Raw genomic sequence first — 18148 nt, 5'->3', positions numbered from 1 at the left:
TGCATGACTGGTCAGTGTTTTTTACCACTGTGCTGTCATCACTGCTTGTTTCATTTAACAGTTTTTCAAAGTAATTACTCCATACTTCAAGAATATCTTTTTCTCCCTTTTTCATGTCACATTTATTATCTCTAACTCCTTTTACTCCATTCCTAAGCTTTTTCAACAACCTCCAGAATATTTTGCCACCTTCTTGATATTTATTTTCTATATTCTTGCCAAAGTCGTCCCATGACTTTTGTTTAGCTAGTTTTACACAGTGTTTAGCATTCTTGCATTTGTCTCTATATTCTATAAGAGCACAAGCTGACTTATTTGCCAGGAACTTTTGATATGCTTTCTTCTTTTCCTTCACTACCTCTTTAACTTCCTGTGCCCACCAGGGGGTTCTGATTTTTTTAACCTTGCAGACAACCTGCCTCTCTGGCAGAATCAATCAATGTTTTCTTCAGAGTTTGCCACTGAATCTCCAAGGTTTGATTCCTGTTCTCAAACTCTTTCATTTTTTCTTCAATAATCTTTGTGTATTTTAGTCTAGTTCACATCTGAGAGCTGCTCAACTTTTAGTCGCTTTAAAACTTTCTTACATGTCATTCTTTTCAATATGAAATTCAATTTTATCTTGCTCAAGACTAGATAGTGATCACTTCCAATTTCAAATCCTCTGTACACTCTGGTGTCCTGCACCAGGGAGAAAACATCACTATCAACAATAACATAGTCAATGAGACTTTTCTTAGTCCTTGCCTCTTCTCTCCATGTGAATTTGTGCACATTTTTATGTTGGAACATGGTGTTAGCAATAACCAGTCCATGTCCTGAGCAGAAATCCAACAGATATTTGCCATTATTATTAGCTTTGCTCTTTTCTCCAAATTTTCCAAAAATATTTTTGTATGTCTCACAATCATTTCCTACTCTGCTATTTAGATCACCAACAAGGACCAACTTTTCCGTTTTCATTGTGTCAGTTGCTTTTTTTAAATCCTCAAAAAATTCCTCCACTTCTACCTTAGTAGAACCTTCTGTGGGATCATATACACAAATAAGTCTCATTGTCCAGTTCCCCATTCTCATATTTGCCCACATTGCAAAACAACTAATGAAATATAAACAATACCAAGTCCCTAAATAGTACTAACAAATGCATATTATAAGAAAGTTTATAAAGGTCAGTACCATAATTAAAATCAACTAACATTCATAATTGTTATTACTCCAAAATGATAAGGAATAGTAATTCGAGAAATTTTATATACATAATACAATTTCCAAAATTCCAATATTGTAACCAGAGCAGGCTCTAGGCACCAGTCGAGTAATAACATGCTTGGCGAGGCATTCTCTCAATAAACAAGAAGTTTCTTTTTTTTTTATATCTTAAATGTTGTAATGTAATTGTGATTATATTAAAATAAAAATGACTATATATTAGCAAGAAAAGTTTTTGTTTCATGAAATACAAATTTTTTATTTTATTTTTTAAAATTCTGAAGTAAAAAAAAATCAACAAAACAGGGAAGGAGCATCTGCTAAAATCTTTTTGCTCGGGATAGCAAAAAACTTAGAGCCAGTTCTGCTTGTAAATTTGTACATTTTCAATAATATCCAAATTACAATTTAGATTAGCGTCATTCATCAATTTCAAAATAAGCGTCATTTGCCCACTGATTCTCTACCCCGAGAGGGTACAATTCGTCTCTTACCTTAGTAACACTCCAACACCCCATTTTCCTCCCATATCCTAATACTCAGAAACCAGCTTGAAGCAGCAGAATGGATGAAAGAATCTGAAGGAAGAGAAGTCAGTGGTGCCTGAGGGGATACTAAAGAGAAAACTGTTGACAGCAATGGTTGATTGTATACCTTGAGTGAAGAAGATAAAGCAATTTGAAGTAAAATGGATAGCCAGAGAAGAAACTAAACTGAAGTTACAGATGAAAAAAAAAAAAAAGAGAGAGAGATATGGAAAGCATATAAAGAGAAACATGAAGAACAGCTGCATGAGGAATATAAGACTCAGGCTAGGAAGGTAACTAGTATAGTATGGAAATAAAATTAGAGTACAAAAGAAGAGTAGTGCTACAATCCACGAAGAATTCCAAGGAGTTTTTTTTTCAGAATTACAGATTTGACAGATTATTTTGTTGAATTGAGGAAGAGACTCAGGTGACCAAGTCAGATGATATAGTTAAGATATTTAATGATCACTTTAATATTAGTGTTAGATCCCAGTAAAGCAGGCTTTATTCCTTTACTGAGCATGATGGATGTCAGTAAGACAAGGAGACTAGATGGAATTTCACCATGTGTTTTAAGGGAATGTGCTGTGGAACTGACTGTACCATTAACCTGGCTGTTTAACGAAAGTCTAGCAATGGGGAAAAAGTTCCTCAAGAGTGGAAGGAGGGTAAGACATTGCCAATGTATATGGGTGATGGTAAAATAGAGCTATCCAACTACAGACCAGTTTTCTATTTCTTCTTTGGTTATTAAGATTTTGGAAAAACTGATAAGAACTCACATCTGCCCAATTCTGGTAATATTATTTACCCAGGCCAGCATGGATTTATTAAGGGAGAATTTAAGTTGTGCCATAAATTAGTTTGGCTTTCTGACAGACGTCAAAGAATTGTATATAGGAGAACAATATGGGGGGGGGGGTAGAGAGGTTACAAGCAACGTTTTACAGGGTTCAGTACCATTCATTCTCTATGTTAATGATATTGTCACTGAAATACAGGAGATATTCAGTTTTTACAGATGATGTGAAACTTATAAAGGGCTGTGGCTCTTCAAGAGGATTTGAATAAGCTAGAAAGGTGGGCAATTAATGGGGGATGTCAATTTAATTCAACTAAATGTAAAGGTTCTGAAATTTGAGATCCACAGACAGGATGTTTCATACTCAGTTTGTGGAATTATACTGCAGGAAGCAAGAGATCTTGGGATGATTGTAGGTAGAACTTTAAAATGCAAAGGATTATATTGACCATGAGAGAAAAGGACAGTGATCCCAGTGTACAAAGTTTTGATCAGACAAAATCTGGATTTCTCAAATCAGATGAATGGAATTTGAATTGGATGAAACAACTTTGGAGAGGATGCAGGGAGGCAAATAATAAAAAGGATATAAGAATTATACAATGTTAGATATGAGGATAGACTGAAGGCATGCAAACTTTGGTGCATATAAGTTGAAAGGGGAGAAGGGAGATATGATTGAAAGATTTAAGCTGTTGAAAGGTTATTATTGGATCGATTTTCATTTATGGTGCTGAATCTTGGACACTTAACAAGAAAGATACGGACAAGATAAAGCTTTGAGATGTGGTGCTGGAGAAGGATGTTGAGAGTCTCCTGGATGGACAAAAGGTCTAATGAAAATATAATAAGTCAACTAAAAATCAAGAGGCAGCTATTTGACATTGTAAATGAAAGAATTCTCAAATATTTCAGTCACATTTCAAGATGTGAAAATGACAACCTGGAAAAGGTTATCATCCAAAGCAAAGTGGAAGGACAAAGAAAAAGTGGATGCCCAAGACCAAGATGGTTTGGAACCAGATTAAAAAGATCACTGGACTTACTTTGGAGTTGGCCACTGCTGCAGCAAAAGACAGAAAGAAATGAAGAGATATTATGGCTAGGGTCACAAGTCCTACATGAGGAGACTGAGCAAGTGTTAGTCATGAGACTGCAAAAGTATATTCAACGATGACATTCAGCAAAGAGCCTTTGTCTCTTCTGATGGCTGTGCTGAGAACATCCATATTCTTTCCGTGCTCCTTTCCGATTCCAACCGATGTTTTAAGCCTCTGTTTATGGCTTCCCTGGGCCTTCAGAAAGCCTTTGATAGTGTTTCTCTTCCTGCTTTTTTAAAAGCATTATCTACTGCAGGCTGCCCAGATTCTTTTTTTTTCACTTGTTTTAAAGTTATACTCTAATAATCCTCTAACCATTAATATAGGGGCCTGTGCAACTTCTATTCCTGCAGTTCAGGGTGTTCATCTGAATGCAATGGCCTTTGCTGACAATGTTAATTCTTGTGGCTTCCACTATGGTTGGCCTGCAGGAACTCCTTGACCCAGCAGTAGACTTCTTTCATGTTAGAGGTTTTACCATAAATGTGGAGATGTCCTGCTCATTAGCACTTGTCCCTTTGGGGAATGACAAGACGCTAAAGGTCAAAAATCTTGAGTTTTTCCTGCACAATAGGCAATTGCATTGCCTTACTGTCCTGGAGAAACCTTCTTTATGCCAAAAGGATAGTCTTCTATTCCTCTCTTTTTAGAAAATGCTTTGTCATCTTTAAGAAAAGCTTCTCTCAAACCACAGCAAAGGATTTTCCTCCTTTCAAATTATTTCCTCACTAAGTACTATCATAAGTTGATACTCGGGCATACCTATCTCAGTCCTGACCCATATGGATAGGGCTATTCACTCTGCCATTCATTCATGGCTCAGGCTTCCTTTAGATACTCCTGTTGTCTATTTTCATGCCATGGTGAAGGATGGTGGACTTGGTATCCCTTCCCTCTGTTGGCTTATCCCACACCTCTGTTATAATAGAATTAAGAAATATTGACTTCTCAGAGATGATTTCATTGTCCTGCTATACAGGAAGACTTTCGGCATACTACAGGGTGGGGCAAGTATCAAGGTCAACTGACAAAGACTGCATCAGCAGAGCATAAGAAATGGGCTACACAGCTATATAGCTCTGGCGATAGTGCATCACTATATGGATCTAATCTAGCACCTCCTGAGCATCGATGGATATGGGAAGGTGCTAGACTCCTACCTGGTTATGAATTTGACTTAATCAGGTCTAGGATAAATGCCCTACCCATGAAGGCCTTCACAACCCGCAGCAGCAGCAGAGGTGAGAGTAGTTGTAGGCAGGTTGTGGCTAAAGTGAAATCCTTTCTGATATTGCCCAATGTTGTTTTCGAACTCGCTTCATTGGGTGAAGCAGCATGATGCTGTGGTCTCCATATTAATTAACCGGCTGAAAAACAAAAGTTGCTGCAGTTGGACCGCAATACAGGACTATAGCTGGTAACAGAAAGCCAGATAATGCATAGCATTATAAATGTCTGCAAGGATATGTGCTTTGCATTATGGGATACTAAGGTAAGTAATGTGAAGTCATTAGCTTCTGTGTATGAGTTGCCCCAGTCCTGAAAATACTTCAGGCACAAACTTTTTTGCTTACACTTGGATAAAGGATTAAACCAAGTATATAATTTCTTGGTATCTTTAATTTATAGTATAACCAAGTGGAAAAACTTCCAACAAATAATAAATAAAAAAAGTTATTAAATGTTCAAACCCCTTCATTACTTGTGGGCAACTGTATATTCACTGTTGTTAATTTATTACTATTTAGTTGATACTTACCTTCTGCAGTGAAGTGAGCATATATCATATATCATTTTATCCTCCATTCTAAAAGAATTATTAAAGAATAATCAAAAAATATGAATTTGCATAATTGGTGAAATTCATGTATTTGCTACTTGAGACAGTTGTCTCTTGGTGGAAGGCCAAAAATAACAATTGTAGCATAAGAGATTCAGAACATCTGGAAGTAGTGGTAAATAGTAAATTACTAATTGTTCACTAATTTTTATTTGCTAACATGATGTAGAAGCTACCCACTGTCATCACTTTAGCTTTGATGAATAAAAAACTATTTTGTTATAACAGAAAGATATATCAATCAGCACTACCAGAAAAAATTTTTCTACATCTGTGAATATTTTGCACATCACTTCTGCCTTGATGAATAAATAAACTACTTTGTTATACAGAAAGATATATCAATCAGCACTACCTCAAAAATTTTTTCTCCTTCTGTGAATGGTCTTTACTTCTGTAAGTATACATAACATATATACTTCTGTGTATATGTCCTTAATTATGAAAAATTAACAAAATATACCTTACCTGTATCCATTTTGTATAATAATCAATAACAGTTGCAACTTGTGTTTGCTGCAACATAATTTCAGAAACCCATACAGCATATCCTCTCTTATTTAGATTTTTTTCTGTTTTTGCCATCTCTCGCCATGGTAATTTGCATTGGTGTTTATCATACCAATCTAGCAATTTATTCTGAATTAAAAACACCTCATCTTCAGTGAACCTATGTAGTTTGCAGATATATGAGATGGTGTTTTTTTGCAACTTAGTAGCTTTTGCTTTTGAATCTACTGCATTACACATAGCAAACTGTTAACTGTCACCAAGGTTTACCTAAAATTTAAGGAAAATATATCAAATTAATTATATCAAATCAATCAAAAATCAAAATTAATCAAAAATCAAAAAATCAAATTAATTATATAAGTTTTAGATTGAAAAGCAGTTATGTCAAGTTTATTTCGGAAAATTCAAAGTGAAAATGAAATATTTTATCGTTATATCATTAAAAAAAAAAAAAGAAAGAAAAAAATGCTAGTTAAAACTGGTTTTAAAAATATATATTAAAGATATATATATATATGTATATATATTAAAAAAAAATATATACATACAGATATATATCAACTCCACAGGAGAGGTCACAAAACCTACAACAAAACAAGTCACGTGTGGGCAAAATCTGGAATCTGTCAATATGTTTCTTGATGTGTGGGCAAGTGGCTAGAAAGAAACTTCAAATCCGTTAATATGTTCCTTGAAGAGTTGGGGGATTATATTTATGAGAGAAAATGATAGAAGAAAGAATGTTCTGTTCAAAAGAACAGAGGCAGATGGAATGAAGCAAGATGATGAGAAGTTCTTTGATAAGTTTGAGGCTGAACTGTCTATGGATGTTGACCAGTGACTGCTCACATTCTTAACACAGCAGAGGAATAGTGTAACCAGTGTAAAGGTACTGATTCATGACACAGAATAATAAGAAAATAATTAATATTTATTAACTTATTAGCTGATATTTCACTGGTATTATATTGTTGGATAAAGAGAAAGAAAACAAGTATTAATTTGATCTTAAAATGACTGCCTCCAAGATTTTTGGTAAATTGATACAGCCATACTTGTTAAGGTTTGGAGTATGTTTTAAAGCTGTTGCTGATTCCAAAAGCAATTTCTCGGACTTATGACTTCTGTGTAGCATTTTTGTTTTCTTCATTTTGATCCTGTGTTAAGAGGTATCCAAGGCATGGTCTGCAAGAACTGGCTTGCCATAACAACAGGGCCGAATGTATTTTTTATGTTTTCCAAGGACATTAAGACATATGGACAGAGAGGAAGAACCATAGTAAGTCAGGTCACAAGAACAGGCAACTTCATATACTCCTGGATGTGATAGAGAAGAGAGTTTGTCCTTAGGTGAACAGATGAGAGTTGAAAATTTGACAAAAGGTTTAAATGTGGTGTGTAGCTGATATTTATTAAGCACTCTAGATATTTTTTTGGATGTGTCTCAGTTAGTAAGGGTAGCAAAAGTGCACTATGAGCAGCAGTTAGCTAATGAAGATTCAAAAAAAAAAAGCCCCAAGGAGTTCTTTCGACATGTAGCCAGAAAAAAAAAAAAAAAAGGGATGATAATGTGATTGGAGAAAATGGTATAAAGACAACTGCTGCTGCAGATGATATATAGTTGAGATATTTAATGGGCAGTTCATAAAGATCTTTCATTCTTGTGAATGTGACATCATGGAGAGTTTGAAAGCAGTGAATACAGAGGAGGAGAGATTGTGAGTGAGCAACAGGTATGTGGGGAATTGAGCAAACTTCATGTTAATCATGTTAATGATGATGAATAAGGCTGTGAGACATGATGATATATCACCATGTGTTTTGAAGGTACGTGCAGGGAATTGACATTTGCCTTGATGTATTTATTTAATATGAGTTTCACACCGAGTCAAATTCCAAAGGAGTGGAAGGAAGGCAAGACTGTATTATTTCATAAGGGAGAAGACAGAACTCAAGCATCAAATTATAGGCAATCTGTGTCAGGTGTAGCACTTAAAGTACTTAAAATTTTAAAGCACTTAAAATTTGCCTTGATGTATTTATTTAATATGAGTTTCACACTGAGTCAAATTCCAAAGGAGTGGAAGGAAGGCAAGACTGTATTATTTCATAAGGGAGAAGACAGAACTCAAGCATCAAATTATAGGCAATCTGTGTCAGGTGTAGCACTTAAAGTGATGGAAAGGCTATTGAGATCCAGGAATGATATTATCTTTGATGGACAGCACAGATTTGCTAAAGGGAGGTCATGTTTTAGTAATCTACTTATTACAATAATGTGACAACTGCAGTGGATGAGAGAGATGGATACACGGTAGTATACTTAAATTTTGCAAAGCCTTTTGATATATTATAACACAATATTGACAGTCAAACTAGAGCAGATGGGATTGGATATTAGACGAGTGCATTTCAATTGGCGATTACATATTTAATAGATGTTAAGTGCATGGGAAAGCAATATCCTGGGAGAGGAAAGTCGCTGGTGGTGTGCCTCAGGGGGTTTGTTTTAAGGCCATTGCTGTAACCTGTACATTAATGATATTGAGAAAGATTCGAATGGGGATATTCAGTTGTTTGCAGATGATGCAAAGTTGGGAAGAACTATGAGGAGTAGAGCAGATGTTGTGGCTTTACAAGAAGAGTTAAACAGACTGAATGAGAGGGCACAGGATATTGCGAAATGCATGATTTTAAAATTTGGAAAACAAAGATGGGATGCAGAATTTACACTTGGTGGGGATATGCTGTTGGAGGCAGAGGAAATAAGAGATCTTAGGATGGTGGTGGATAATGATCTAAAATTTATAGGACATATTGCCAAAATTATCAGATGAAGACAACACAAATTCTGGTAATAATGTGCAGGACACTGATTTGTAGAAGTAAGGAGATTCTGATTCTATTGTGTAAGATCTCAATTATGCCATATATGGCCTACTGCACAAATTTGGTCACCTGTTTATCAAAAGGATGAAGAGATATTGGAAAGGGTCCAGAGGCAATTGACTAAGGTGGTTTCTAGTTTCTGGAATGTTGAGTATGAAGAAAGGTCAAGAAGATGCAATTTACAGATTCTAGTGGATAGAAGGAAGAAGGGATGATGTGATAGAGATGTACAAGTGAATGATTGGAATGCACTGGCTGGGAGTGTGGTGTCTGCAGAAAATTTGAATGTATTTAATGCACAGTATGATGAGCTGTGTGTATGACACAGGGACCTCCTGCGACGAGTCTTTGACTCCATGGTGTTCTGAGATAATAATATATATATCAAATTACAGCATCATCGCTCATCTGCAGAAGCAAGGTGACAGCAGGAGTGGTATATGGGGGGATTAGAATCTGAAAGATTTATGGTGACCAGTGGTGTGTGACAGAGATTAGTTCTTAGGCCAGTGTTATTCAATCTTTATAATAATGACAATGGGAAAGATGTGAGAGGAAATATGCATCTGCTTGCTAAAGATGCAAAGATGGGCAGGGTAATCAACACTGCAAGTATCAATATGCAGTACTTGCAGAACAATGTGAATAAGCTGAAGTTGTAGGTATATGCAAATTGCTATCAGATGAACTCTGGTGTAATAAAACATCCAATGTCATATTATAATGATGAGATTATGCAAGAAGAAACTGATCAGGCTAGGGATCTTGGAGTTTTAGTAAATAAGAAGTTGAAGGTCAAGGTCCATATACTGCAATGTTGAAACGAACCTTAATATGCAAGAATAAGGAAGTCGTTTTGACTCCTTACAAGGTCATGATATTATCCCACTCCTTGGACTATTATGCACATCTTTCATGTAGTTCCCACCCATGAAAGGTTACTACTAGACCTGTAATACATTTGTACCATGGATCTCATTTTTATCAATTTTATATACTTTATATGATTTTTTACATATTTTTACATGGTCTGGAAACCCTGCTCTAGAGACCAAACATGGAACTTTTTCAAGCCACTTCAGGCTTCCAGTAAGGTTGTCTTCTAGTTTCTGTGGTGATGCTGATATAGGAAAGAGTGCAAAGAAAAGCGTTAAAGATTATATCAAGATTGTGGCATACAGAGTACACAGACAGACTGAGAATTTGTGGACTGCAGATACTAGCAAACAGGAGAAAGAGAGGTAATATAATTGAGACAACTTTGGAAAAGGTCGTACTGATCTTTTCAGAGGTTCCTCTGAAAAAGGTGGCATAGGTGATATGTGACCTCCATTGATGGGTCCTGACACTCTAGTAACAATAATATTTGTGTGTGTATACACACACACATATTTGCAAATTGTGCCACCTTTGATATATTTCATTTCTAATGTCCAATGTATCAGTGGATAGGCATCACTGCTACATGCTATAATAATAGTTTGATAATGAAGCTTAAAATATATCCTGTGTGTATACACACACATACATACATTAATACGTGCAAACTGTGCTATTCTTTGATGTATTTACTAATGTCCAACTTATCACAGGGTAGCTATCACCGCTATATCCTAGAATAATAGTTTGATAATGAAGCTTAATATATATATATATATATATATATATATATATATATATATATATATATATGAACCGTATTATCTCTAAATCATTATCAGTGGCAATGTTTACAATATCATGATGTGGGCAGTTTCCTCCTCTTCCCACAAATCAGCGGTTTTTTTAGTATCAAACGGTAGAAGACTTCGTCTAGAATTTACCTGTGTTATGCAGTGTCACAAAATTATATTTTTTTAAAACTAGGTACCTAGCAATTCGTGTTGTCCTTTAACTTAATTCGGAATAAAGATGACTTTTGTATCAACAATTCGTATGCCTTGTTTTCACAGAGAAGCCTGGTACCACATTTTCGGAATTACCGCCATTCGAAATGTTCATTAACCACCAGACAACGAAAGCATGCCTTTGCCCATACGTCACAAGTGGCACTTCCGTTTCATTGGGTATTTCTAAGGCCTTAGGTATTTCAGATATTAGACTCACTTCCGTTGATGGAGGAAAAGGTGGACGAAGGTAGCAAACAACAGTTCACGTTTAACCGTGAACAGTTGATGTCTTCAGTATATTAGACTCACTTCTGTTGATGGAGGAAAAGGTGGACGAAGGTAGCAAGCAACAGTTCACGTTTAACGTGAACAGTTGATGTCTTCAGTATATGAACGGTATATGCCTTTTCGTTCACAGACGGAGTCAAATTTTTTTAACGTTTTAATTTCTCAAAAAAAAACTACAGAGTACCACTTCTTTTTGATTTTCCTGCACTATTTCAAATGCAAGGAAGAATTTCGCGATATCAAATTACTGAAAATTTAAGGGTGATGACTAAATCATTTTTTATTATTATTATGTGACACCTCCAAGGAGTCCAAAGACTCATCGAGGGAGAGTGTGTCAACAGCATTGAACGATGACATTCCCATGACAGTTGACATTGCTTCAAATGCCATGGGAAGACTGAGTGTTCCTGGTAAGATTTATGCAAGTATACTTGAGAAACGGTAAGAACAGAAAATAAATATCAAGAAGGTGGCAGGATATCCTGGAGGTTGTTGAAGAATTCAGAAATGGAGGAAAGAGTGCTGTAAAAGGAATTACAGATGATAAAGGTGAAATGAAAACTGGAGAAAAAGATATCCTTGAAGTATGGAGTAATTACTTGGAAAAATTGCTAAATGAAACAAGCAGTGATCACAGCACAGTGATAAAAAAAAAAAAAACACTGACCAGGCATGCAGTCAGGAACATATCCATACTTGAAGAAGAAAATGCCATCAAAAACCTGTAATTTGGAAAGGCGGCAGAAGTAGATGATATTCGACAAAAATGCTCAAGTATGGAGTATGAAAGTCTCACAGTGGCTGCACAGCATGGTTCAGAAGGCCTGGACAGAGGGAAGAATTCCAGATGAATAGAGTAGAACTCTCATTATATCCATATATATAAAAAAGAAAATAAAACTGAACGTGAGAATTAGAGAAGTATTTCTCTTCCGAGTGTTCCTGGTAAGATTTATGCAAGTATACTTGAGAAACAGTTGAGAAGGATTATGGAAGGGAAGCTTGGAAAAGAACAAGCTGGGTTGGGTTCAGGCCAAACAAAAGCTACCAGGATCAGATTTTCACTTTACAACAAAGAGTTGAGAAATCATGGGAATATAACAGAGATCTGCATTTAAGTTTTGTAGATCTGGAAAAAGCATATGACAAGGAACCAAGAGAGAAGCTATTCAAAACTCTACAGTTGCATTATATGGTGTCGATAGAGCATTATATCAAGTAATACTTAGTCTTTATTTGAGTTGTAAGTCAGCTGCTAGAATTGAATGAAGTACAGTAAGATGGTTTTATGTTAAATCTGCTGTCAGACAAGAATGTACATTATTCCTTCTGTTATTCATTATCCATATGGATCACATTATAATTGAAAATGGTATTAAACCTGATATCAAAATTGGAGATCTTAATGACAGCTCTTTACTTTATGCAGATGATGTTATACTTCAAATAAATCTGCTACAAGTCTGCAGGATTCCCTGACTAAATTGAATAACTTTTGTAATAGATTTGGTATGAAGGTCAGCAATAACAAGTCAAAGACAATGAAAATAGGCAGAAGCATCGAAAATGTCAACTGCATTGTGAATGGAGAAACTATAGAAGAAATAAAAATTTCAGCTACTAAAGCACGATTTTTCGTGAAGATGGTAAATTAAATATGGAAATAGAGAACAGAATCAACAAACCTGGTATGGTAGGAAGTCAACTGAATAAATTTATATGGAATAAGAGAGAAATTAGTCAAAACAGTAAATTCGCTGTATACAAGACAGTGTTCCAACCAAGTATAACTTATGGAGCTGAGTCAGTAGTGAAACACTTGACGAAAGACTAGAGACCACAGATATGAAAATAATTATCACTGGCAGCTAACAAAAGAAATGCCTCAGAAATTAATGGTGCTGGATATGGTTAACATCATAAGATGTAAATGTGAATAAGATGGTCATTCTACCTCTAGTTTCAGAGTGAACCAGCTAAATATTACTTGCTACTCTTAGTTTACCTCTGCCTTTTTTTAAGGATTTGGTGCATGTAGAAGTAAAGTGCAGAAAGTTATTTCAAACGTAGATGCATTTTGAAGAAATCCAATAGCAGGAGACATTAAAAGATAATGAACTTATGGTAATATTCCATGGATATTGGTGGGTGGTAGATGGCGCTGATATAGTTGATTGGTAGTAGAGGTTCGGTAGTGGTGGAGACAGAGGGCGGTACAGTACGTGTTCTCCTTTGATGAGTCTTCGGACTCCTTGGAGGTGTTAGGAATAATAATAATAATATTTGAAAAATGCAATGTTACAGCGTGTTTCCCATTCATAAAGGTAGATTGTGTTCAGTTAACTGGATGAATAATATTATGGAGCAAGAGTACATAAAGAGAAAAGATAAATAAATTATGAAGTAAAGCATGAGGAGGACAGTGCGGTAATAATGAAGAAACTGGAGATTATTAGAGAAAACGCTGATTATGCCATAGAAATATTTATGAATTTTTACTTTTATTTTAATCTTTCAACTGAAGTAGAGCTCCTCCGTAGCTCATTCAGTATAGACGAAGCCCTCTGGTCGGAAAGATCTGGGTTGAATTCCCGTCACTGACGTGAGGAACCTTTATCTGGTCTCTTTCCACTAAAAGTGAGTTAGCCGGTCTCACACGGAGGTATGGGGTGTTTTAACCCGGAAACTACGGTCTTTCTTCCCCCACAACAGGCAAACTGGCCCCGTGAAGACACACTGATTACAGCCATGAATTCGTCCCAGGCATATACAGGTCCCGAGCCAGGATAAAATCGGAGAGTTGGGGAAAGCAGTGGTGAACTACCCTTTAAAATCTCATCGGAATACTTTGTGGTCAATGCCTACAATGTCACCTACGTCCGGAAACGACTGAAAGGAAAATCCATCCAACTGCAGTAGAAAATTATGAAGGGATGTTTTGTAACATCATTTAACTATAACGATGCAATTTATTAGCAAAAAATCTCTCGAATCCGATAATGGAGATTCAAAATGCAAATTTTAATTCAGATTCGTCAAAGCATTGAGTAATTATTATTACTATTCTTTTGAATCTCACTTTAAAAAAATTCATTCTAGGTTAGGATGCTTTTAATTCTTTATATATACACTGGTGTTCAAAACCCAAGGACGAACTCCCTTTCCACATTTTTTACAAAGGAAAAACGTGGTTGCACTTAACAGGGTAAAAGGCAAAGGGCTGTAATAAGCGAATTTTATTTCAAGGAAGCTCTTATCGTCAAGGATAAAGTTGCAATCTGAAATTTCTTGTAATGTCTCAAAGACATCATCTAGATGTTTGAACACGTGTAAGAATCACGTAGCGTTGTATCCAGACTCTGGGCAACATTTCAAACCACTAGAATGTGTTCTAGACGTTTACTAATTAATTTATTCGTTTACTCGCTCTAACACGGAATATGAAGACATATTTTTGATCACAGAAGCGAAAATCGACCCACCACGGCAGTTTGCAAGTCAGCTTGCAAGTTGGCCCAATTCATCGTACACAGTTACGCGGATACCTCGACAAACCGTGACAAGATATCTGCGACAAGTAGATCTACAGGGTGTAGATCTACTTGTCCCAAAATTCACGCAAGATTTAAATTTAGTGCCATTTGTGCGGTAAAGTGTTGCCAACGAGAAAAAAAAAGACAGCGTGACAGCTGACAGTTCAGGGTTATTAAAAATGGAGCGCTACACGAAAGAACAACGCATTTTCATTGTTGAGCAATATTTTAAAAATAATGAAGGTTTGGCAGCTACAGTTCGCAATTTTCGTACAAAATATGGTCGGAATAGAGATTTAACTTCATGAACTGTGAAAAGATTAATTAAAAAATTCAAGGAAACTGGATCAATTAGTGATCTTATACACTCTGGCCGTCCTTCAACAAGTCGTTCAACAGAAAACATCAAAGCAGTTCGTGAGAGTGTTGCTGAGAGTCCAGGAACATCAATTCGGCACCGTGGTCTTGAATTGGGCATTTCGAGAAGCTCCGTACAGCGTATTCTCACGAAAGATTTGCATCTTTATGCTTACAAAGTTCAATTGACTCAAGAGCTGAAGCCTACTGATCACACACAGCGAAGAGAGTTCGTTGAATGGATTATGGAACAACAACAAGTGGATGCTTTTTTCGAACAAAATCATCGTCAGCGATGAGGCTCATTTTCATCTTGATGGCTTTGTTAATCGACAAAATTGTCGCATTTGGGGTTCAAGAAATCCACGAGTGATTGTTGTGAAACAAATGCATCCAAGACATGTCACTGTTTAGTGCGGATCGGATTTTGGGCTGGAAGCATCATCGGTCCATTCTTCTTCGAAAATGCGGCTGGTAAGGCAATAACAGTTAATGGTGCTCGCTATCGCGATATGATAATCCAGTTTTTTGTGCCTAAATTGCAAGATATGGATGTGGACGACATGTGGTTTCAACAAGACGGTGCCACATGCCATACAGCCCGAGAAACAATTCAATTACTGCATGAGTCATTTCCTGGTAGTGTAATTTCCCGTTTTGGTAATCAGAATTGGCCAGATCATGTGACTTAACGCCGTTGGACTTTTTTCTTTGGGGTTTTTTGAAGTCTAAGGTTTATGCCAATAAGCCCACAAACACCCACGCCTTGAAGGAGGAAATTGAGCGCTATATCAACGAAATCCAGCCACATTTATGCAAAACGGTCATGGAAAATTTTGACAAAAGAGTGCGTATGTGCCAGCAAAGCCGTGGAGGCCATTTATCCGATATGCTATTCCATGCATAACCCTATACTGTATACTTTATGAATCAATAAGAAATTACAATTTTTAATTAAAAACCTGTGTTTTCTATCAAAATTACTTCTTGCGTGAATTTTGGGACACCCTGTACATGCCAGAAAGTCTGTAGTCTGCATCACTTTATCTGCAGCTCATCGTAGAGCACGTTTTCAGTGGTGCTCTATTCATTAAAATTGGATAAGACACCAGTGGGCTAATGTACATAGTCGGTTTAATCTTTCCCCTGATTTTAGACATCACTTGATCTGGTGTAAAGTGGAACTGGTTACCATCGCAAGGATATTCTTGAAAGAGATAGATACGGCATTGCTGGGATCATGGTGTTTGGAGGCATTATGATTAATGCACACAACGAGCTACAAGGGCTGGAAAATGGGAATATGACTGATGAACGATATCACAACGAAAATCTTAAACACTCGTTCACATCAAATTCATTTTTATGGATGAAAATGCCATACACCACATCGTACACGAGCAATGGACATACATAAAACACATACACACGCACTGCTAGGGAAGATGCCGTCGCACACTATAATGTGAGGAACAAACAAGTATAGCGTCCACCTTAATAAGATGCAGCACTTCCTTTCGCAGCGATGCCTATAGTAATCTAAGACATCGCTGAAGACGGGGCATACTTTCCACAAGTGTAGAACAGTGATCAATAGAATTTTAGACCATTCTTCCTATAGGCAGTTAAAGAGATCAGATAAGGTCTTTACCTCGCTCTACGCTCCAGTTCATCACAGATGTTCAATGAGGATGTGATCAGGGCTTTGCGGAGGCCAGTGAAGTGTGGTGACGTTCATATCCAGAAACCACACAGTTACTGCAGCAACGTTAAGATGCGGTGAAATGTCTTGCTGAAAGTGACAGTGATCAGTTCCGTAGAAACGCCACAAAATCGGAAGCATTGCAATGTTCAGATATCTCGGAGTTTAATGTTCATGGCATCACAAATAGTGGTCCGATGCCAAACCAAAAAAAAAAAAAAAAAACAGGACCACATCATCACTCAACCACCTCCGAATTTCATAGTTGGGGTTACGTATTCGGGTAAGAGACGATCGCTAGGCATCTGCCACGTCGACACCCATCTATCTGCTCCTTTCAGGGTGTACAGTTGTATAGAGGCTGTACGTTGCACTGAAGACGACGCTGCGTGTTGGTTCGGATAATGTAAGGCTTGCATAATTCTGCCCTACCATGGAAACCCATGTTATGAGCTTCTGTTCTGAAAGTTTTGTGCAAATTCATATTCCATTCGATGCCTCAAACTTCGTATTGAACGTATTTAACCGCCTACGAATGGCGGTTTTAACACATTGACCTTCTCAGCAGCATACTCTCGCATTCAGTGAGTGTGACCAGTGTGGGTTGCACTTGCAGTTCACTCCGTGCGCTTCCATCTCGATATAGTATCACTGAATGTTCACCTGGGATAACCCAATATGTCAACACTTTGCCAAATAGATAGGCATGCAACATGCTCCCTATCACAGCGCCTCTTTTAAGCTTCGTCAGTTCCCTTCTTGCAGCCGTTTCACCCGGACGCAGTTGCTCTGATTTGGGAGCATCATATTCCTCCAATGAATTTCTGCTATAAACAAGTGACTCTTTACATGGCATGATTCACTTTGCTCATTGGACAAAAAAGCATTGTATATATATTTTGCTAAATTACCTTGAAGAAACCCTGAAGAAAGTGTTATTAGATTGCAATTGGCCACTAGGTGGCCTTCAAGCCTGTCTTTGCATGGTTTCAAAGCTGTTTATTTGACATGTACAAGTAGGTTTCCTACAGGAAGTAAGGTTTTTTTAATCACTTATGAGAAGAATCGGACAAGCAGTGATATGAGTGTTACTAGAGAGAGAGAGAGAGATCTTCAAGATAACAGAATTTTTCTGCTGTACTCTCTATTATGAAAAGCATTGATTATCAGTACTTCACTGATGCTGAATCCAGTATCAGTGAAATATTTAATGACAGAGACGAATACTTTATTAGTGTTCACAATAATAGTTATGGAGAATACAATTTTAAATCTATAATGAAAAATATTGAATATGCCTAGATCTTCGCTGATGAACTAATTCTTCTATTTGCCCAAACGAAGTCTGTTTTACAGTAGTTCAGATATAATAGCTGATTATGTTACGTATAGGATGTTACATGATAATGAAGATAAATGTGATACAACCACTTTGTTCCTTCCCGTTTTGATAGGAAAATAAAATCACAGAATGGAGTATTTGATGTAGG

The 18148-nt window shown here is 36.7% G+C and overlaps 1 protein-coding gene across 1 annotated transcript in view; it reads right to left on the bottom strand.

Moving 5' to 3' along the window:
- The window catches only part of LOC150108956 (adenine DNA glycosylase-like), a 91719-nt gene extending 80873 nt beyond the window's left edge, over window positions 1-10846 (bottom strand). Inside the window, exons 1-2 of the mRNA XM_090404542.1 lie at window positions 10757-10846; window positions 5953-6264 (exon numbers count right to left, since the gene is read on the bottom strand). Of these exons, the coding sequence (XP_090260668.1) occupies window positions 5953-6234 (282 nt within the window). The 5' untranslated portion in view covers window positions 6235-6264; window positions 10757-10846. The remainder of the gene's footprint in view (window positions 1-5952; window positions 6265-10756) is intronic.
- Window positions 10847-18148: the final 7302 nt, after the last annotated feature.

The sequence above is a fragment of the Typopeltis vanoorti genome, chromosome 2, assembly GCF_054136105.1.
Source record: "Typopeltis vanoorti isolate ZY-2024b chromosome 2, IOZ_Tvanoo_1.0, whole genome shotgun sequence".
Taxonomy (NCBI): Eukaryota; Metazoa; Arthropoda; class Arachnida; order Uropygi; family Thelyphonidae; genus Typopeltis; species Typopeltis vanoorti.
This window is presented reverse-complemented; position numbering and strand designations above follow the sequence as displayed.